We start from the raw sequence: 22,288 nt of genomic DNA, 5'->3' as shown, positions 1-22,288 counted from the left end.
AGAAAAGGAGACTGTCCAAGGTGTCTGTTCCCAAAATGATGGGAAGAAGCTGGCCAGAAGATGAAGGGAGTCAGTTGTCTAATGGATGCCAAAATGTCTCGCTATGAGTCTATAATGCAGATGTTACAGAGGAGGTTCAGTCTGAAGATGAAGGCTGTAATCTACAGAAAGTGTAACGAATGCCTCAAAATTCAGATCGTTTCTTGCTCTCAAACATGTGCAAAGCCGGCTGTTATCAGGGTTGGGGTGGGGATGATAGAGGTACTCCAGACTGAAGTCACAGGAGAAGGGGCCTTATCTCATCGTCTGAAGGCAGACAGAAAGGAATCTCAGTGGGAGTTTCAGGGCTGGTTATATTTAGAGAGTGCTAAACCCGACCCTTTTCAATTCAAAATCTGACAAACTATTGTATGGGGGGAGCTAAACCCCAGGGATCCTGTCTGTCTTTGATATGTTCGACTCCCACTCATGGCAGTGGGAGGCTTTATGCATCCCAGGGATACTGCTCTCCACAGTGAGTCAATTTGTTTTTGATTTAGGTTGATAAATTCACTGACCAAGCAGCCCTACTAGATATGTGTGGGTATCTCCCTGGTGGGCCCAGGGATTGCAGAGACCAGCTCAATTATTTCAAATAAATTATTCTGGTGGATTTATCCTGTAATCGAGTTTGGAAGTCACCATACATGAGCTTAAATTACCAGTAAAGCACAGATGCAGTTGCATGCCTAATTCGCACACACACAGTTGTTCTGCAATTACTATATGCCTGTACATTATTTTTTTCCTGGCAATTTTAGATTGTAATATACACAGGTTACATTCTAAGTCGATGGCAACATCAGATTTCAGAGTATTTCTATGGAATTAGCCTAGTTGTTACATCTCCTGTAACCAATTTATATTAGCATCCTGGAATATTGAAAACTTCAATATGAGCTGATTACCCCCCATAAATTAAGTTGAAACAATTGTTTTCATAAAGATATGTGGTCTCTGTTTAAGATAAATATTCTATTATACAGGATGTTGCACTGTTTGGAGGAGGAAAAATACAGATGGGTTAGGTTTCAAAGTTGTCTTTTGTAGCCAAAATAAATTTTTATTGTAGTTCCAGACAGCTTTAGTTTTAATAGGCGTTTAAACTCAAAAGCTGTGGGTTTTATACTAACTCAGTGCCTACCTTTAAAAGCCTTACTAATAGGAAGTGAAAAGCATTACAGAGATGAAAAAGCAATTCTCTAAGAACCTAAAGCAAGAACAGATGGAACGTTTTAATGCAGAGTTAGTGTAAACTATTCCATATTGTTTCTGATTTCCTGTAACACTGAATTTTTGTAACAGCAAGTCAACATTGTAACATTTTAAGCACAATGCTGTGATATGAGCTGTACTATAGAATCTTTGACTTCTCCAAACCAGATTTCAATTTCTAATGAAATAATAATGGAAATATTTTGTCTCTCTGGTCTTGTCTGAGGCATGTCAACTGTACACTCCAGTGATGTGGATTTCCAATAGCCATCAGATACATAAACACTACGATATTAACTTCTATTCCCCCATTTCATCCAGGTGCTAGTTAAGGCAGTTAATACTTTCAACTTGAGCAAGTTAATGATGAAACCTATCAGTACAAAAGGAAGGATCTTCGAGTTTAGATGTTGGAAGCACAGGTTTTTCTCAAGTTCTCACCATGAGGTTCTTGTGGAAAAAAGTATACATTCTTTACCTTTGAAGTATATACTTATGGCTAAGGAAAACTCCCCATTTGCCTGTAAATATCACAAAACTCAGGCTATTACTATCTATTTCCTGAAAAGTTTTTTTTTTTTTTAAGGCAGAAAACAGGCTACCCTTCATACAAAAAAAAATAATACTAATGTTTCCCAAAATCTGTAGAACCCAATCCATAGAAACATGAGCCAAAAGGCCAAGTTCATGACCTTAACTCAATAAAGCCTGACGTAGCCACACTAAAGATCGATCCAGCCTAGCACCTTATCTTGCAACATGACCAGTAACAGATGCTTATAGAAGAAGAGAGCATGTGTAGAGTGATCTTTCCTGGCTGTAGCCTCACAGCTTCTGGTAATCAACAATTTAAAGACTTCCTGAGCCCGAAGGTGCATGTGGACAATTGTATTTAATAGCAACCAGTGGCCTTGTCATCCATGCATCAGTCCCATACCTCTTGAAACTCTTGACTATATTGAGGCCTCAAGCCCATGTCTACGCAACGAAAACACATAAATGACTGAATTTACGACACTGACTTCCAATTTATGATGCTGGTCCAGTTTGCACTATTTCTCTTCTGTTTCTTAGATTCTGTAGTGCTTTGAAAATTGTTTAAAGTACTACTATTTACTCCTCATACACTCCCCCACAAATAATGTATGAAAAAACATAAGGAGCTCTTTTCCTTTGGTACCATTACTGTTTGATTCCACTTCTCTCCCTCTTTCCTTCTAACTCCTCCTTTTATGGGTTAGCTCACGCACACCAAGAGTAGTGTGACAATTCTTTTATCGCTTTGCCTGCCTGCTTCTTATGAAACACCCTCCCATTGACACCACCTCACCCAGTCCCCCAGTGCACGGCTCTCAAAACTCTTCCCTCTACAGCTCACTAAAAAGAGTTCTGCAGACGCTCGGCAGGCTATGAATTTCACTTTGACAACTGTCACACTGAAAGAAAGAAAATCATACTGAGTAAAAAAGCAAGCCTAAAAATATTGTACCTTCTTGGATTCCAGCAGCTTTCCTGGCTTCTCTGCTTGCTTTGGTTCATACTCTTCAGCAGCTTGTTTGATATGGGCATTTTAACAAAAATGTTTATTTTTACTGTGTTGTTTTCAGTGAACCAGGGCTAAGCCATGATCCTCCTTAATTACAGCAATCTCCTCTCAGGCTTCACTGACACATTTTTTCCTCATCTTCCACAATCAGATGAAACTGAAACTGCCAAAACCAATCTTTCTTCCAGCCAATCTGACCACATCAACACTTGCTCCTAGCCCTTTCCTACCTCTCCTTGAAAGCCCATAATCAATATAAATATCTCATTACATCTTACTGTATTTCTCCTTGATCCTTGTGGTTTCTAGCTGTAGGTGAAACTCTCACTCACCAGGACCTTGGGAGTGGTTCTCTAAAGCTCAGCTATCTCCCACACTATCCCAGCTGTTCACGGTACATGCCCTTTCCCTTTTACTTTGCCTTAGTTTCTTCACTGTTCCATGTCTTCCTGACTATTTGAGTTTCTTTGAAAAGATATGGGGAACAATTTAATTAAAATAAAACTCATTCATTTATATTTTCTGGGCTTAAGTACAGATCCAAACTCAGGATGTCTGGCTTACCCATGTGTCTGCTGTTGGGCTGCAGAGCTCAGAAGTACGGGAGAGGTTATATATAAGTCTCTTCCCCAGTCAAATGAACAGCAGACTGACTTTATTTCCAAGAGAAGTGCTGCCGAGGGGACCATTTTTACACATATCAGAAATGCAGAAAGGGTCTTTGTATTACCTTCTTATTTCCTGAAAGAACTTTTGCTAAGTAGCAAAGGTAAGAGGCCTTCAAATAGCAGAGAAAAGCAGCCATCAGAAACTGCTTTACTCTTCATTTGCCTTTATTTCCACTCAGATCTCTGCATTCACTTACAGGTTTTGCAAATGCAGCCCTATTGACTGCTGTGAGCTGTCTGGCCATGTCTCTATATGTACACCCCATCTAAATGGGAACTGCGTACTTGTAGGTTCCTGGTGCACATGGAATAGTTGGGTTTAGTATGTTCTGGGCTTAAGATCAGAGATGATTATGGGGAGCAAGAAGTTAAACATTTAAAAATATATGCAATCAAAGCAGTGGCTGCCCGAGAAACTGTATTTTGCTTGTTGCCAAAGTTTAATGAGTTCTAATAACTTCTGTTCAAAAACAAATGTTACCTCCAAATCCGAATAACTTACAACTCTCTGCAGTTGTTAAATGCTCTCAAGATGACAATTATAGATAGCACACAAAACATTTGAAGCCCTGGCCAGCAAGAAATGTATCCTAAGTGGCTGGTTTCCACTTTGTTCAAACCATGACCCATTAAAATGCAGACAGATTAAAGATAGGATTCAGGTCTGTGTTCATGCAGTTCTGTAGAGTAACCCAAATAAATATCCGACAAATTGGTTTGGATGCCTGTGTAAACAAAAGGTCTATAAACAACTGCAATAAACCCCAGCAAAAGAGTCTGCATTTTGCTTGGCAGAATGTTTTCTTTATGCACTTAGATTAACAAACCATGATCTCATCATTAGTCAACAAGATACTAGAGAGACCATCAAAGCAAACTACAGGAGAGTCAAGATTGATTCATGCCAAACAAATGTTTGTAGCTAACAGCTGTATTACCACTGATTCTAATTTACTCAGCAGGATTCTCCTTTCATTTCTGAAGTGAGATGAATGTCACAGTGCATGATGTAGACAGAATGTCTACCTACTGCACCAGCAATGAGTTGTGTCAGCTCTCCTGGCTCACACAATCTCTTGCTGGGTTTGGCTATCATGAAGAATTACATCCTGGCATTTTCTATCTTAGCAACAAGAATCCTAAAGATGATTTGACCTGTTCTGAGAATTGTTACACACATGCACTGTTCAATATGAGGAGGATTTAGGGAGGCTACATTATCATTCATTCCTGCTTCTGCTGAATCTTTTTGATCGTATCTTGGACAGCTTGTGCCTCCTGAATGAAAATTAGTTGTTTCTGTTTTCCTTCCTTGGTGGTTTTGGTGAAACTTAGGGAGCTGTCCTTGGGCAACTCTTTGCCTATAGAAGATACATGTCAAGAGGATTTGCCTGCTTAAAACTGAAAAAACAGGGTGGCGTATCAGCCCTGTCAAAGTTAACAAGAGTTTAGCCACTGACTTCCATGGGGCTAGGATTTGACCCGAGGAACAAATAAGCCATTTATAGCTTAGGATTCTCTCCAGGAATTTCTGTTTGGGATTGCTTTTTTACTTGTGCTGCACTATTCACTGTGTTCTTTTCAGGGCTGCTCCTCACACAGAGCATTGTACAGTTAAATAAAGCTGCTCTTCTTCATATCAATATTTCAAAATTCCCTTGTCTTAGCTGAAGACACACCCTGAACATGCCATGCGGTCTTAAAATGTTTCTTAGAAAGATTTTACATACAATCTGGAATTTTTAAAAAATGAGACAAAGCAAGCAGCAGCATGGGTTTGAAGGTTTTGCCGAAACACTGACATGCAGTGCTTCAATAGCTGGAGAGAGAAAACTGCAATTCCAGAACACACAGAAAATTTCTGTCTGATCATACTATCTCCCCAAACTTAATCAATCTCTTGTAACTTAAAACACTTACTGTTCTTCAGATATTCTCTCAATATCCCAAAAAAAGTTTAATAGCAAAGACAGGCAGCCCAGTTACTTAAAAAGCCTAAGTAACTGAAGATGCATGTCTCCTCTATCAATTTTTGCCCTGTTCATTCAATCTTTTAATCTACATAGCTTCCTGTGCAGTCTTACCTTCACAGTCTTGTCTGTGGCAGTGTGCTAGAAAATCAGCTGCTATTCAGCTAGACTGCTGTTCCCCTACATTGAGGTGCTCCCTAACGACTTAACATGTATCCGCGATCAAAGGAAGGTTCAGAGCAGAGAAGAAGCCAGACATTCTGATGGAGCTGTAGAGAAACTATCATAAATCTTGCAGGTTTGCTTTTGACTCGTGAGACTTCCAGTGCTTTAACAGTAACAGACAAACCCACCTGTACCATTTAGAAACACTGATTTCTGTCTGAGAACAGAAAATAAAAAGAACACGAAGGGCAACAGACGTTTTTGAATTTCTGCACAAAGTACTTAAGATCTGACTAAAAGCCTCCTCCTGAAAGAGACATTAAACTTCCAAACACAGAAGGCATAATAAGGAACAATCAAATGTTTTATATCACGATACACTGTCATTACCTAACGTCACACAGCTCACAGTCCAGAAACAAGACCCTTCCAGGACTGTTCTCCAAACAGCTTTTTTTGCACAGGAATCCTGTAAAATGCTTCTTTAATCTTTTTTGTTGTTGTTGTTCTGAATAACAAACTGTTTTCTTTGAGATGGGCCAAATTACATCTGCCTCACCCTCCATGCAGCTTACAAGGTTATGGTACTTCACAAGCTATCCAGGGATACCTCTGATATCAATCTTGAAGCCTATTCAAAACAAGGATGGGGAGTCAGGGCTTTCTCTGCCAACATTCCTGCTGAATAATCGCACAGCTCCATTATCTGTGGGGGAGTCCTCTCTTCCAGTGTTCCCTCGCAAGGCTGCACTGCCTATTGGGAGCTCACAGATATAGCTGACAGACACCACAGGAAATGCATGTACTGAAAGACTGTACAGATTGCAACACTATCACTTATCCTTTTCATGCTGTCTTGCTCCATAAAGAGGAGGGTCAGCCACAAAAGGCTGCCTTTGTCACTAAACAATCACAGCGTTGGTGCCTTCCCTGAGACTTCTCTCAACCTGTAAGTGCATAGGGCACAACAGGAGGACAGTGAACAAAAATGCTGAGCAGCATGAGCCCTGCCATCCTGATGTCTACGCTGATTTCTAACAGGAAGGACATAGTGAAGCTGTCTGTTAAGTTTATACTTGGAAACTTGACAACCACCCCCCTGTATTAACAATACTCTGGACCATACTTTTCCAAACAAACACCATTGTCTCTATGCCCTTTGGACTTTAGTATTTGCCATATACATCATACTTGGACTTGCATATTTGTCAATCGTTTGTTTGCACAGAAACTTTTCAAAATCTTTACTTGCATGGACAAAAGAGTTATGATATTAAAGTGGTAGAACGGAAGGTGGAGAGATGGTGGACACATTGCTCTGGCTTCCTCAGTCTGTTCTGCTCCGTGATTTTTTGAGGGGAGATAGGTGGTGGTTGCTCTTGGAGAGAGAGAGGTTCAAGGTAGTGAGGGTGTGAATGGCATTGGCTGGCACTGGCTATAAACACAGCACTCTCACTGGTTTCCAGTGCACATTTTCAGCACAGTTTGAGGTTGGAATTTCCAGATGATGTGCTCGATGTTTGTGGTGGGGGTGGAGGGCAGAAAGGATCTTTCTTTTTCATGTTCACTTCTGGCTGTCAGTCAAACATAGCAATAAAATCAGCTCCAATTAAGGGGATATGCAAGGAATTTCATGATAATGTCAACACTCCATTCCATCAATACAGGGGTAAAGAAAAGCAGCTAATTTATTTTTTTTAAAAAAAAAAAGAAATAACCTCAGTCACACTCAACTGTGGTATCACCAGATAAACAGTTAATCACAAAGGTACATGAAGTGGTTGACAATTCCTTCGTTATCCTGTGGGGGTTTTGCTTTGTTTTTTCTGTGGGGGCCCTGGTTTCTGTTTCATTTGCTTTTTGATTACTCCAGTGCTGACTTAACTTTCTCCAGCAGACTGCCTTCAGTTCTCTGAAAGGTTTAGCTTCTCATCCATTAACCCCTTACTGCAGGGAATCTCACTCACCTGATCTTAGAAATAGAAAACAGCTAGAAGAGACCAGAGTACTACATGGAGAAAAAAGTCCAGCTCCGGACCCACTCCCATCTCTTCACATCTAATTTTCTGTGTGACCTTAAAAGAATGTCCCAGTTAAAAGAAAAGATTCTCAAGCTTCTCAGTATTCAATGGATACTTTTAATCCTGTGTTTCACCATGTAGAGGCCTAAACCTACCTGTGATTACTTCCTTAGCTGGCAAAATGGCATAGTTACACTGCAAGTTTAGAATTTGATCTATTTTGGGTTCATTGATCCAAGGAGGAGAGAATTTCCAGGGTGCATAGCTGCCTCTCCAACTGTACCGATGTGGAAACATGTCAAATATATAGCTGTTGGATTGCTACTCTGTTCAGTCTACCCTCATATCCCTTGGTGAGATCCGCAATTTGCAGCTGCTCCAGCCACAGGGCTGCATTCTGCTCCAGCTGACCCCACAATCTACAAAGACATTTTGGGGGTGCTTTTGACCTCCTCAACCCATATTAAGATTATCTGTGGTGCAGCTGAGTGTCAGGTCTGGGATGGTGCTTTTGTAATGTCTTGCTGTACTTGGTATTCTGCTATGTTCTGTTATCCTGCAGAAAAGGCTGATGATTTCATCAGAATTTGTCATATACTGATCATGATTTCATGGTCAAAGTACTTAAACCTTTGGGCACTGAAAACTGTATTTTGAGGAGAAAAATATGACCTCCTATAGTCAAACAGGTTGGCTAGCAGTTTAGTAATTGTAAGTAGTAAGAGTAGAATAAATTCTAAAAGCTGTGGTCATCCAGGGTAACTAATACCTAGACTATATAAAGAAGTATGATAGCAGTTACTACTAATGAATAGTAATAAGCTTAATACATGCTTAATACATGTTCACATATCAGATCTATACTTTTCCACTAAAAAATTATATAATTAAACCTCTTAATAATCTCAAACCTTGTGAACATACCACTAGTTTGGATGGAAGTAATTGTAGTTACACCAATTTCAGAGTTTTAATTCAGCCCTCATAAAGCACCCTAAACGAAAGCCCCAAGCATGTTTAGCATAGGTACAAATGGGTGAAGGGTACAAACACTTTGTGCTGTGCCTTATCGCTTCTCAATTGCTAGAATAAAAACCTGGAAAGCTGTCCACTGCTGATGAGAATCCGTTTGGATTGAAGAACCTGCTGGATTATATAAAGCTCTGTTCCAGTGATAGCCAACTTTGGCTGTTAAAGTGAACTGTATGACTACATTCCCTGTAAAATGTGTCTCCATTTCCTTTCAGGTTGGGAAGCTGATCCAAGAAGCAGCTGGAAGGAGTAATTTGAAGAGAGTTACACTGGAGCTGGGTGGGAAAAGCCCAAACATTATTTTTGCAGATGCTGATTGTAAGTCAGCATTTCCATATTTTTCTTAAAAACATGTTTGTGTAGTGTCTTTTTTTTTCTTGCCTTTTTTTTTTTTTTTTTAATTTTAGGGCATATCTGTCACACAAAGTGAAATGGACCAATATAGCTGTATCTAATTGCACTTTCTAATCTTACAGAAGCAGCCTAACTTTATATGTTTACAAAAAGACAACATTTGAACCCACACCCATTCATAGACAACAAGAAAACAAAAAAGTTATAACCATGCATACAGAATTGTCATCCTAAATTCTCAGCAAGGTGGTTTAGTGCTTTAAATCTGGAAATTCTGTTATTTTTTTGCTTCACAGCGATTATAAAAAGGGAGGGCTTTAATTTACACTTGAGTTGCTCATCTAGTCAGTGCAGTATTCCTTTGTTAAGCTGTTTTGATAGTAGCTACAAATGGAGATTGTTCTATTTTTTTAATTTTCACAATTGAAGAATTGTGTATTGAAATATTCTCATTGCCACTGTCAGCAGGGAGCTGAAGATTTTGGCAGCTGGATGATGTGCAGCTGAGATTTTTGGCACCTGAGAAGGTACAGGACACCCGTTTAGGACAGGATAAAAACACAAAACTGGAAGTTTCTGCTGAAATTATCAGCAACAAAATAGTTAAAAATGTTGATATCTAAATTGTCAGCAGGAGGTTTTGAAGTTAACACTCCATTAAGATGAATGGGACAGTTCACACCTTGCTTTGAGCTATTGTTTCAGGCTTTGTGCAGGCACACTGTACTCAATGCATTTTCTGGGAACTTTGTAACCCAAATAAATAGACATGTAAGGATTTGGTCTTTTAATTTAAAAGAGGAAAGTGAATAGAAAAATGATTCTGAATAGCATGAACTACAAAAGTTGGTTACAATTCTATATGTGTTTTCAGAACTTACTGATGTCTGAAAGACTAGGGAAAGCTTGAGAACTTTCAGCAGCTTTTCTACATAGAAACGTTTTACAAAGTTGGGGGTCTAAATTACAGCCAGAGTCATCCCAGTAAGCTAGAAAGGCTCCTGTCAACTGGAGCCAGATGCAGATGTTACAGCCTTCTACCCCAGTTACTCATCTCCATCTCTCACCAGAAATCATCACATCTCAAATGTCCCTAATGTACTAACTCAGACTGGATCACCCGAACACTTCTACTAGAGTAATATATGCTGGGGGCAGCCTGCGTTACGGCCTTGCGCAGGGGAAAGACAGATGCTCCCAGCTGCCACACAGAGCTGTAGTTTATCTGTGACTTGCTGTACCTGCCAAATAGGGTTGAGGACGTGGGGAGAAGTTACTGGCAACAGGGGAATAACAGGGTACAGAGGAGAGAGCACAGTCTTCTTCAGGAGGTCTGTTCTACAGTGTATCATACTAAAGCTCTCTGGCCCTCCCCTAATTACAACCACTAGCACCTGACCTGAGACTCAGACTTCAAAGAACAGCAGCCGATTTGCTCACCATTCCAAAGGAGCTGTTTGTTGTTCGAGGAACACTGTGTGCCAAAAGTTAGCAGAAAGCATCACAAAGCTGTTGAAAGTTAAGTGCACCAAAAAACCAAAGAAGAATGGTTAGAGCCCCTCATGGTGAAAAACTGCGTTAACAATAGAGGAAGAAACATCAGTTAATCAGTTCTATCCACCAGTGTTTTCGATCTCCATGGAGCTGCCTGGGAAAATTTAAATGTGGTTCAGGGAATAGCCTGTATTTATATTTTTTTCTAGACCATGCTGAGGGCAGAATAAGGCATTTCTGTTAGATGGAGTTGTCTAGGATGTGCTGAAAGTAAAGCACTGTTGCTTTGCTTATTCCGTAAAAGACTAAGCAATGTTCCAAAGTGCTACAGCTGATAACAGAGGTATTATAGTATTGTAGGCCATCACGGTTTAAGGATAAGTAAATATTCTTGTCTAGTCAGCTATTACGATTTAGCTAATTTAGAGCTAATTTAGCACTGAATGTCTAAATATGACTAGATCCTCTTTCCTGCTTGGATAGTGGATGCATTAGTTGTACCTCCAAGGAAATTAAGAGTAGAAATCAAGGGTTGATTGTTCTATACTTGATCTGTATTTTTAAAGCCTTACCCGGTCACCTGTACAGGCCAAGAAGATGTTTCTGTCTTGCAGAAAAATAATCTGGCTTTTTGGGGAGCACAGGTCTTGCCATTATCAAAGTCAAATTTTCTCAAGTATTTAGTTGGCTATAATTCTCACATATGAAGTATCAAACCAAGTGCAAACTTGGGACCAGAGACAAATTGTCCCCTTCTCTACTGACCCCACTCAAACAGACTTGTGGGCACAACCCACTTCCTAGAGTTTCTTAGGGGTTTTAGTTGATAAATTAAATGTTGCTGGCACATAAGACATTGGTGACTCTTGCATACCCTACTCCTATACTGCTAGAACACTGTCTTGATTTAATTTTTGCAGTGGGATATTAAGCAATATTTTGTGGCTTGTGTCACAAGATGGCATATGGAATGTATTAATTACCGATGGTCCCTACTTTACCTAGATGATGTCTGAAGTCCCAAGTGGTCCCTTGCAATCTAGTGTTTCTCAAACAGTTAAATGGGGAAAAAATAATTTTGACTGTTTGCACAGGGATTATGACACAAAACAAAATCAATCATCTTCATTTATGACCCAACACAACAATAGTATGTTTTGATTCGGCTACTGTTCTATGTTTTTTAACCAAATCCTACTTCTGCTTTGAAGTTTTGGGAATGTGGCACTATGTAATTAATACACATGACACTGGTGCAATAGCAGAAGTGTCTATGATGTTTCAGAGCAACATATGCTGTCTTGGTTTTTTCAGTGGACTATGCTGTGGAACAAGCTCACCAAGGGGTCTTCTTCAATCAAGGTCAATGCTGCACTGCAGGCTCACGGATTTATGTGGAAGAATCAATCTATGAAGAGTTTGTTAGACGAAGCGTAGAACGTGCAAAGAGGAGAGTTGTGGGGAGCCCTTTTGACCCAACTACAGAACAAGGTCCACAGGTAAAGGGATAGTGCTTCAGCTTTACAGTCCCGAAGATGCCTAGAAGCATTTAAAATTTAAGATGGAGGTCAGTCAGTGCATACTCACTCACAGTCCAGGGTAGCTGACATGATAAACATTTTAAAGATTAAAATTCTACAGGAGCAGATAATCTGTGCAGCTCAGAGGTGTTTCTTGTTAAGTAAAAACTCTCATCTTAAGTATCTTGCCTCCCAGCTTTAACAGCAATATTCTGATCTTCAGCCCACAAGATACAGCTGTAAACTGTGAGAAGCTCCCAAAAGTCTCTGCGGACACTTAATTTCAAGAACTGTCTACAACTGTATCTGTGCTTGTAGACCACTAGAGAGACAGGAATTCCAAGCAAACGATAGGCAGAGTTAGAAATAGTTCTTTAGAAAATGTTCCTGCCACAAATAACCAGTGGGGCTTATACCATTTTCAGGAAGATAACCTGGGAAAAAAAGTAATGATCTGCTTCATTTGTGCTTATAAACCACATTGCTTAGCAAGAATGTGGGTTGAGCCACATATGTAAGGGGACACATCCTTAAGAAGACCAAACCCTAGGCTACAGTCAGCAGCTATTTGTAGATCTTTTGCATCTCCAGCTCAAGGAGTAGTGAATATAACCATGAGTCTACTCACTGCAACATTACTTGCCTACAAAACCAATTTTGTCAGCACATGGTCTGCAAGTCAAATGGCTTTTCCTCTCTTTCAGATTGATAAGAAACAGTACAACAAGATCTTGGAACTGATTCAAAGTGGCATTACTGAAGGAGCAAAACTTGAATGTGGGGGTAAAGGGCTAGGAAGAAAGGGCTTCTTCATTGAACCTACAGTGTTTTCCAATGTAACAGATGACATGCGGATTGCCAAGGAGGAGGTATTCACTCACACAAGATCATTTTATAATGTGCTCTACATGATTTTTTCTTTTATTTCCTGAGACAAAAGCTTTAAAGTGAAAATTACCTCTCTCTATATATATATATATTAAAAAAAAAAAAAAAAAGTAAAGCATTCTCAGAATTCCTTATGCACACAGCAATTGACATCAGGTGGGTAATGGCAGTCCATTTTTGTCATTGGTTGTAAAGTCTCAGACCTCAAAGAAGAGATAAGGGAAGAATGGATGGGTTCCACTGAGGCAGCTGCTTTGGGAAATTCATAGAGTTTTACAAACAGCTATTATCACTATTAAATGTTGATGTGGGAATTTGTAAAGAGTACAACAGGAGAGAGAAGACAATTTAAAAAAGCAGAATAAACCAGGAATAAAATGCCTCTGAGTGGGCTGGTTTATTAATTAATGATTAATCTTTGTTGCAGATTTTTGGGCCTGTTCAAGAAATACTGAGATTTAAAACCATGGATGAAGTTATAGAGAGAGCCAACAATTCTGATTTTGGGCTGGTAGCTGCTGTCTTTACAAATGACATAAACAAGGCCCTGACAGTCTCTTCAGCAATGCAGGCTGGGACAGTCTGGTAAGGCAGAAGTTATCACACTCCTGCTCTTGGAGATAAAAAGTTTGACTTGTTATCATTTTGGCACCTCAGTTTTACACCCTTTGTCTGAAAAATGTTTATCTAGACCATTCTAGTGCTGAATCACAAATCAAGATACGGAACAGCTGTAGAGAGGCATTGGGACTCTGTTCACTGCGGGTGAATGCTATCGAAAACTGGAAAGTGCCTTGCTTTCCATTAGCATGGCAGCCACGCTGCTGAATGGCATTACTGAAAACAGAGTATAAACAATCTTTTCCGTGGAGCAGGAGTACTGTGAGGTTTCTGCTAAAGGCACAAAGAATCATGTACTTTCTACAAAGTTAGGGAACTGAGGGGACACTTCTCTAGTGCTGAGGAATAGGTAATGCTGCTTCCAGAGTTTAATAGCTTGCAATTTGATATATCAAGCCTGGGTAAACTAAAGATCCACGAGAAATCAGGGGGAAAAAGGACAAATTCAAATCTAATAGCTCTCTGTTATAAACTGGCACTGAGGTTTGTCAGCAGATTTACGAGTTCATTACTGAAGCTGCACCTAAGTGTTCGGTGTCCTCCTCCAGTCCTCACAGCCCAAACCCCATTCTCCTTACGAGTAAGGAGCAGAATGTTTTTGTGGCATTAATGCCTCATTTCTTTTCAATATAAGACAAGTTTGTTATTACTAAGAGATACACAGTGTCCTTAGCTCCACGAGTTTCAGCCCCTCTCTGAGTTGTCCAAAGGTCTCTCTGACAGCGCCGTTGGACTTAATGCCTCTTCCTGTTACAGGATAAATTGCTACAATGCCTTAAATGCCCAAAGTCCTTTTGGAGGATTCAAAATGTCTGGCAATGGGAGAGAGATGTAAGTATTACACTGCTGTCTAAACTGTTTTCAGCTCTACAACTGAATAATTAGTGACTCCCGGATCAGGAAATATTCCCATCTGAGGATGAGGGCATAACATAAGATGACTGACCATCAATGCCAGTTCTAAATGCAATTGATTTACATGGTAAGATTTTGGGGGTTTGGCGGGGTTTTTTTGTAACAGCAGAGTAAGTTACTGGAACTCCCTTTTTATTCCAAAAGGAACTGAAAATCTCCAGGTATTTTTCTGAACTTGTAACCTGTGTTTTCTGGGAGTCTTTCTTGGCCATATTAACCAGCACTTTTGCAGAAAAATTCTCTTTTTGGTACTGCTGTGTGCTTGTTGACTGGTTGTTCAAGAGCTGTTTTGCCATATATTTTGTGCCTCTTGCTGTTTTTTCCTTTCTTCACTTTTCCCTACATTTATTAATACAGGGGCATCTGAAATTTATTAAAATGTTATCTGTCTCTTCCAGATTCATAAACAATGTTAAATGAAATCAGACCTAGAGAAGGATAGACAAATGTGTTTACATCCCTTTCAAAAAGTCACCTTCCATTACAAAGCTTTCTGTCTTTTCTTATTCCGTTTAGAACTAAGTGCCAAATATTTTGAAATGGAGCTCTATGCTCAAATACTGTCCCATGTACCTAATTTAAAAGTCTTAGCAGTTTTTAATTCTTACTACAATCACAAGGAAGTTTAGCAATTGTATCAGACCCAGATTGGTTACGCATACAAAGGATTCAATTAATTTCTGTGCAGGAGGCATGTATACCAGATATGTCTCACCTAAGCTTTCAAAATAGCTTACGGCTAATGGCAAACTCAGCAGTAAAACTAAAGTAAGGTCAAACTCTTTAAAACTTTAAATATGTTGAAGTATACAACTTGATCTATAAAATAAGCTCTATGTAGTCTGAAATATTTTCCCTCATTAGGGAGTACTTTGAATAACACATTCATACTATTCTCCACATTCATGAGTTATGAGGTGATCTCACACTGGCATAAATATGTCAGCTCATCTAACTCTTATCATTGTGAAAATATTCTAAAACTACTAAGCTCGATAGAGCACATGAGTAACTTGACACCGAGGAGTGACCCCATTGACTTCAGGGAGGTTAACTGTGCAAGCAAAATATTCACATATTGATATCGTAGGGTTTTTTTGAAAGAGGGGGAAACCAGGCAGCACCCCAGCTCCCATGGAAAATTCTGTGGTAGTTGTACACTTGATTCCCATCTGCAGCTTTGAAAATATTCATCACAAACAATAAATGTTTGGAATGGCAGTAATCTCTATCTCACAAAGATGCCTGAAAACTTAAGAGTAATTATTCTACTCCTTTCAGAACCTCTTTGATCAGATATCACCTCCTAATTCACCGCCTCTCCCCCTGCATTAATATCTGCATACTTTTTAGTAAAATGCCACAGTTTCTTAGATCCCTGTTTTTAAGGGCCACGTTTTACAGCATAAATGATGTTAAGTCAAGCAATTAAAGAAGAAAAAAAAAAAGAGAAAGTGTCCATACATACGTGCGTCATTGCTAAGCTGTGTTACAGCCAGAACATCATTGTGCCACTGTGCTGTCTGTGCTAGCACTGTATTATCTGGGACTTGTTTTGTTCCTCCATTTAAATTCACAGATTTTTCTCACACATGGGGAAAAAAAGAACACATAATGTTGAGATTGCTATACTCACTTTACGCTTCCACAAAACGTAGCAGGGTATGTGCATACCAGTAGAGAACCCGAACACATGTACACAGTACATCTGATTTCTGTCTACACTAAGGCTACTTACAATATTCTTGTATTCTTAAAGGAGTCTAAAAGAGGGTGGGTTTTTTTACATTTACAACTCTTTTAAAGCTTCTTATCTCAACTTGAGTGATGTAAAATTTAACTCCTGTAACTAAAAATCAGGTGACTTATCCCAGATAGCCACATGTGGCCATTTTGTATTAGATTGAGTCCTCCACAAAATTCTGGTCTCTGTCCAAATGTCTTCAAGGGAAGAAGGTGCCATTCTACTTCAAACCTATCTTTTAATGTCACAGGAATTGCTATTGTCTCGATAGCTCTGAGATACAGAAGTGCATAGCTGCATTCCTGAAAAGAACTGCAAGCAGCAGAACAGCTTGGAGTTATAATTCTTTTCCTTATCTTTTTTTCTTTTTGAATGAACAAGGGAAGACAGCATGTAACACTTCTTTTTGAAGAGTAGTTTGTTCCCCTTCCCTCACACCTACACGACCAAGGGATAGCATCATGCAAACTTGACCCATAGGCTCCTTCCTTTTCACAGACACAACCCTTGTCCTCACCCTGATACCAAACTGCAATTCAAGAAGACCCGAAGTGGCCATAGAACAGGATGTCATTGCTCCCTGCTTCCCTGTAAAAGGCTGTGGGGACAAGCGAGCCCTTTAATTGAACACACGCTGACTCTGCTGCTTTGAATGTCTGGCATAACCCATCTTTCTATTCAGCAAGAGCGACTTTTTAACTTTTGAAAAATACTTGCCTTAGAATTCATCACAGTTGGCCACTTCCAAACTTAAGGCCAGAAAACAAACATGTAAGGCCCTGAAGCCTTAAGCTGAAGAAATAGACAATAAATATATCTAATTTTGTTTGCCAGACCAAGATAAGAAACCAACCATCAGTTGGAACCTACATAAAGGTGCTGGATACTCTGTTGGCTAGGTTATCTAGTGAGTTGCAAAAACATGTCCAACAGGTGTCTGGAGCCAAGTTGCAACCCTAGTGAATCAAGCAGAAACTTTCACACAGACAGACTTTCTAGCATTAGATACTGAGCTCCATGCGGCTCCTGGTGACAGCTTCCACTGAGCCATAAGGGAATAGTTCTGGGGCTGCGCTGAGTCTGATAAATAGCTAAAGCTTTTGGTCATTCTTTGGAGATGAATCTACCACTTTCTACTGAAAGCTGGGGGTGGGGTGGTCCAAATCAATGGGAACCTTTCACATTGTCTAAAAATCTTTACTAATATATTTCCTTGCATATACTTAGATTCTGATAGATCTTAAAATGCTACTGAATTATCAGCCTGAGTTAGTTAAATATCAACCACTACATCACATGTACATCTTACCAAGCCAACAGGCACATCAGAAAGTTTTCAAAACTGCAGGTGTAGTGAAATGGGCTGGTAAATACTGGTATGTCTACCCAAATGAATTAACGTTCCAAGGAAGGTTACAGGAGATCCTCCCCCAGTGTTACATTTTTTGTAAAATTTACAGCGTAGAGCTAAATACCAAGTAGGCTGTGCAACACCAGGGGTGTGCAGAGGAGTTTAATTGCTTTGAACAGTGCCCCCTGTTGTGGTTTAATCCCAGCCAGCAGCTAAGTACCATGCATCCACTTGCTCACCTCTGCCCCACCTTCTGACTGAAAAAAGGAAAAAAAAACGAAGAGGAATAAAACCCAACAGAAAAAAAACCCCATGTGATGCACAATACAATTGCTCACCACGCACTCACTGATGCCCGGCCAGTCCCCGAGCAATGATCAGTACCTCCTGGCCAACCCCCCCCCCCCCCACACACAGTTTATATACTGAGCATGATGTCCTGTGCTATGGGAATATCCCTTTGGATAGTTTGGGTCAGCTGTCCTGGCTCTGCTCCCTCTGGACTTCTTGTGCACCTCCTCCTTGCCAGAGCATGGGAAACTGAAAAGTCCTTGACTTAGTGTAAGCACTACTTAGCAACAACTAAAACATCCGTGTGTTATCCACATTATTCTCATACTAAATCCAAAAATCACAGCACTGCACCAGCTACTAGGAAGAAAATTAACTCCATCCCAGCTGACACCAGGACATCCTTCACTCCATTCTGAAAGCAACACTTCTTAAAAGGGGGTTCTGAAGAGCTCCCCTGAAATATTCTTTATGGTGCAGCTGGCATTAAATTCTGCACAGGAGGATCCAGAGGGAAGGCAGTGTCAAATATGCATGATATGCATGTCGGTACTTTTTAGATTTTAATATAAGTAAGGGAGCAATATTGTGTGTGTTGTAGGGGTGGGATAAAAATTTAACCAAGAAACAAATGTCTGCAAAAGCTTGTACAAAAGTATGAGTTCATATAGAAGAGAAACACTATTTCCAGAATTGGACTGCACCTGTTTCTAAGTGGGGACACTGTCTGCTTTACATACACAGCATCCGGCAGACATACTAGAACTTAACTAGTGACTCGAACACACTTCTCCATTGCTCAAAACATGCACAGCAAAATACAAATACCTATATTCCATAAAGGACAGGCCTGACTCCCAAGAAGCCAAGCAATATCCAGTCTAAACCTCAGCAGAGTTGCCAAAGAAATGAGCCAGGCCAGAGCTGACCACAAGAAAATCTACATAGCATTCAGAAACACCCAGTTCTTAAGCATCATTTATCCAAAGCAGAACACATACCCCGCAGAGCCATGTGTCAGATGCCTGGGACCTAGTAAGTGGCTAGCTTCTAGCAGTGCAGGAGATCTTACATAAGATGCTGTGCCAGGACCAAAAGAAGTCTTCTATGTAAATGCAGCGGAAATCTGAGCAAGCTCAACACTTTCACAGTATGTGCAAATGCTGATTGCTGCTGCTGGATATTTCGTCTGGGAAAAAAGATCAGTGGGTTAGGAGTCAAGGTCATCTTTATCCAGGGTTGTGAGTAGTCCATTTTCCATAGTACTCTGCTTGGACCTTCTCTTTCTTGAGTGCAAATATAAGCAAGTAATTTAACTGACCAGTGGTGTAGGTCTTGGTGTTCGGATATTTTCAAGGTCTGCAGTGGACAGAGGACATCAGTTTACTCCCAACTGTTTAATCAATGGACCATGAGTATTTCCAGATTTAATGTCATTCTGTGTCTTCTTATCAAATGCTGGAGGCATCCATTGATCTTTTGACCTAAACTGAAACTTCATCTTCAGGTTTTCTGAAAGATGGCATGAAAGGAAAACCTGTATAAAATTATAGTCCAACAGAAACCTATGCTGAGAATTTTAGGTTGTATTTTAACTTTTATCAAGGTTTTTGCTTGGTGAAGAATTAATGGCTGGCATAAGCTGATGCTGCAATTTGTTTTTTAGGGGTGAATGTGGACTGAGAGAATATTCTGAAGTTAAAACTGTGACAATAAAGATCCCTCAGAAGAACTCCTAAAATGACAAAGGACCACATTGTGCAGAAGAGCACATGATGCCACCCTCTCTATTCCTTATGGAGACCAGCACTCAGGAACAAAAAGTGTTACACAATATATATATAAGAAATTAAGTTGCAACATATATACCGGGCACATAACTACGTACATAATGCAAACCAGCTCTGCATGTTTTCATAACACTCGCCTGAGAATCATTACATCTTTAAAAAACAAATTATAACAAGAGATAAAATTGTTATTGGACATGATTTAATAACGGTTCTAGTATAAAACTGTTAAATGCAAATGCATGCACACACACATTTATCTCTTCTTTAAATAAACAAAGTAAGTCTTACTGCTTTCAGGTTGCCTTCTCAAACAGACCTGCCTTGTACTGATACTCTAGTTTCAATCAGGGCTTTACAAGACAGATTTAATCCATAATGCTAGCAATGAACAACATAAACAAGTACCATTGATGTTCTTAAAAAGTAAACAGACTGAACAGTAACGAGTCAAAAGCTGGTATACTGGCAACTTACCAATTAGCAAGCTCCCATAAAGAGGTCAAACTGGGGAGGGAATCAAACCATTACATGGCAATGGAATCCAAGCACTTCTCTGGGATTTGGCTGTCACGACCCACAGTGATTTGTTTTTCAAAGCGTATTTTCATAATTACTTTATGTCTTGCTAAAGCAAAAATCCTCCCTCACTTACAGGAACTTGAAAGGTTTTACCTGCCTGCCAAAAAGCATGGCCAGACAGGGTGCGAGGGTGTTAAGGAGAACAGGAACAGATCCCAAGGCTTCACAGAGTATCTCAGCTTTCACTGCTTGTCTAGTTCTGTTGTTGTTGTTGTTAGTGTTGTTGTTTTCACCTTTCAAGTATATGCACACAGACTCCATTTATTTTTCTGCTATTAAACTGCCTGTGATTACACTGGGAATTATTTAAGTACTTGTTACAGCAGGAGGAACCCAGCAAAAGCCCACCTGACAAGAAGTAAGCTTGACTTTCTTTTCTTGCTAAACGATGGCTTGCCATCCTCAGCACGCTTGTAAGCCTCAGGTGACCTTACTGGCTGGTACTGGCTTTTCAATTATGTCTGTTCTTTGTTTTTGACCCAGGACAAAAATATGAGCAAGTTCTTTTAGAGTGAGGTGTTTAAAACCTGTCACATTATTACCTGCTGCCTACAGAATCTCTTCCAACTTGTAACTAACAAACTAAACACCATCTCTTTCTTCTTTCCAGCTGCAGAGCTCATCGATTCCCCAGACTTCTTTTAAAGAGGTTTCATTTTATGTTCTAACTTAGAATTAAGAAAATTTATTTTAAAAGTACAGTAAATCATCTATGCTGCGTAGCTACACTATCTGGGGTATAAGGACAGAATTACGGCCTCAGGTGTAACAGTTTTCCTAGCTGCAGAGTCTATACTATGAACTGTTGAAAACTCCAGACCTGATCAGCAAATCATTTCTGCATGTTCTTAACTTCCTTTACTCTCTGAGGAATTCCTCTTAGATTTGAAGTTGTGTGTGTCCTTAAACATACTGCTGGATCAGGACAAGAGTATCCAGCACTTTGTGGTGTGGTGGCCCTCAATATTTTGTATTTCTAACTCATGTCAAACGTGTGTTTTTAAAGCAATATGTATACATGATGTTATTCAGAAATGACAGTACATTCACAAACATGGAGATGAATCAAAATATTCCTGAGTTGTTAACTGCAAATGCCATATACTTCTACTGTAGCGTATGTCAGAGTGAAGAAAAACAAAATACAGCAAATAAGAGATAAATTATCTTTTAAATTGCAATATAAATGTGAAAAGGGAGATTTTACTTCTTTTCTCCTATTTACTTAAAAAAGAAACTTCCTGTGCTAATAGCATTTACACCATGTACTCTTTTGTATTCTTTTTGTGTATTTTGTATGTCTGTGCTTTATTCCCAGTACATTCAGGTAAATAATATAGAGTTGCCATTTTTTTCAACCCTGTCATTGCAACTCCATTTGATGTACATGGATTTGTGAAATCCTTTTTTTAAATGTACCATCTGCATGGATCCAACAAAACATTTTTCCAGTCCCTGCAGCTTTTTGTTACAGTTTTTAATCATGTATATAGTTATATGTTATTAAAAAAGTAAAAGGATATTTTCTATGAAGTTTTTTCCATTAAAAAGGTTTAGAGAAAGACTTTAGACTGTGAGACTCCTTTATTGTTGACAGAGCTATAAAAATATTTAAAAAAATATTTTCTTAGCAAAAGATCTGCTCTCACAGTAGCTTTATTTTCATTTGCAAAAGTGAATGAAGTAAAAGGCCAATTACATTTTCTGGAATATTATTGCAGCTGTATGAAAAACACTTGTGAATTGCAGATCTAGGTCATAGCCAAAGTTCATGCTCACCCTCATGGTCGTAAAGTTTAGCTATTGGGGAAGGTCTGAAATCATCAGAACCAGTGGGGCACCCTTGCAAACTGCTGCATCACAGCTTGAGTTTTGGATAGTGTTTTAAAAAATCATGATGCCTTTTCTTTCTTGAGTAGATGAGTCACAGAGATGATTAAATTAACACTCAGATCTTTTATGGAGTGATATTCTACTTGTCTTTAATTTCAAAATGCTAAAACAAGGGGAAAAGGACAGACTGAATGTCATTTGACAGCCAGTAATATTCACATGGCCAGGTACTAGACAACTCTCCCTCAA

The 22,288-nt window shown here is 39.5% G+C and overlaps 1 protein-coding gene across 2 annotated transcripts in view; it reads left to right on the top strand.

Moving 5' to 3' along the window:
- ALDH1A2 (aldehyde dehydrogenase 1 family member A2) overlaps positions 1 to 21,768 on the top strand; it is an 82,083-nt gene extending 60,315 nt beyond the window's left edge. For both annotated transcript variants that reach the window (XM_040599763.1, XM_040599764.1), the window contains 6 exons: positions 8,872 to 8,974; positions 11,819 to 12,003; positions 12,729 to 12,893; positions 13,340 to 13,497; positions 14,290 to 14,364; positions 19,501 to 21,768. In XM_040599763.1, coding sequence (XP_040455697.1) covers positions 8,872 to 8,974; positions 11,819 to 12,003; positions 12,729 to 12,893; positions 13,340 to 13,497; positions 14,290 to 14,364; positions 19,501 to 19,573 — 759 coding nt within the window. In that variant the 3' untranslated portion in view covers positions 19,574 to 21,768. The remainder of the gene's footprint in view (positions 1 to 8,871; positions 8,975 to 11,818; positions 12,004 to 12,728; positions 12,894 to 13,339; positions 13,498 to 14,289; positions 14,365 to 19,500) is intronic.
- The last annotated feature ends 520 nt before the right edge of the window (positions 21,769 to 22,288 follow it).

The sequence above is a fragment of the Falco naumanni genome, chromosome 7, assembly GCF_017639655.2.
Source record: "Falco naumanni isolate bFalNau1 chromosome 7, bFalNau1.pat, whole genome shotgun sequence".
NCBI classification, from domain to species: Eukaryota; Metazoa; Chordata; class Aves; order Falconiformes; family Falconidae; genus Falco; species Falco naumanni.
The sequence above is the reverse complement of the archived record's forward strand: the minus strand, read 5'-3'. Positions and strand labels throughout refer to the sequence as shown.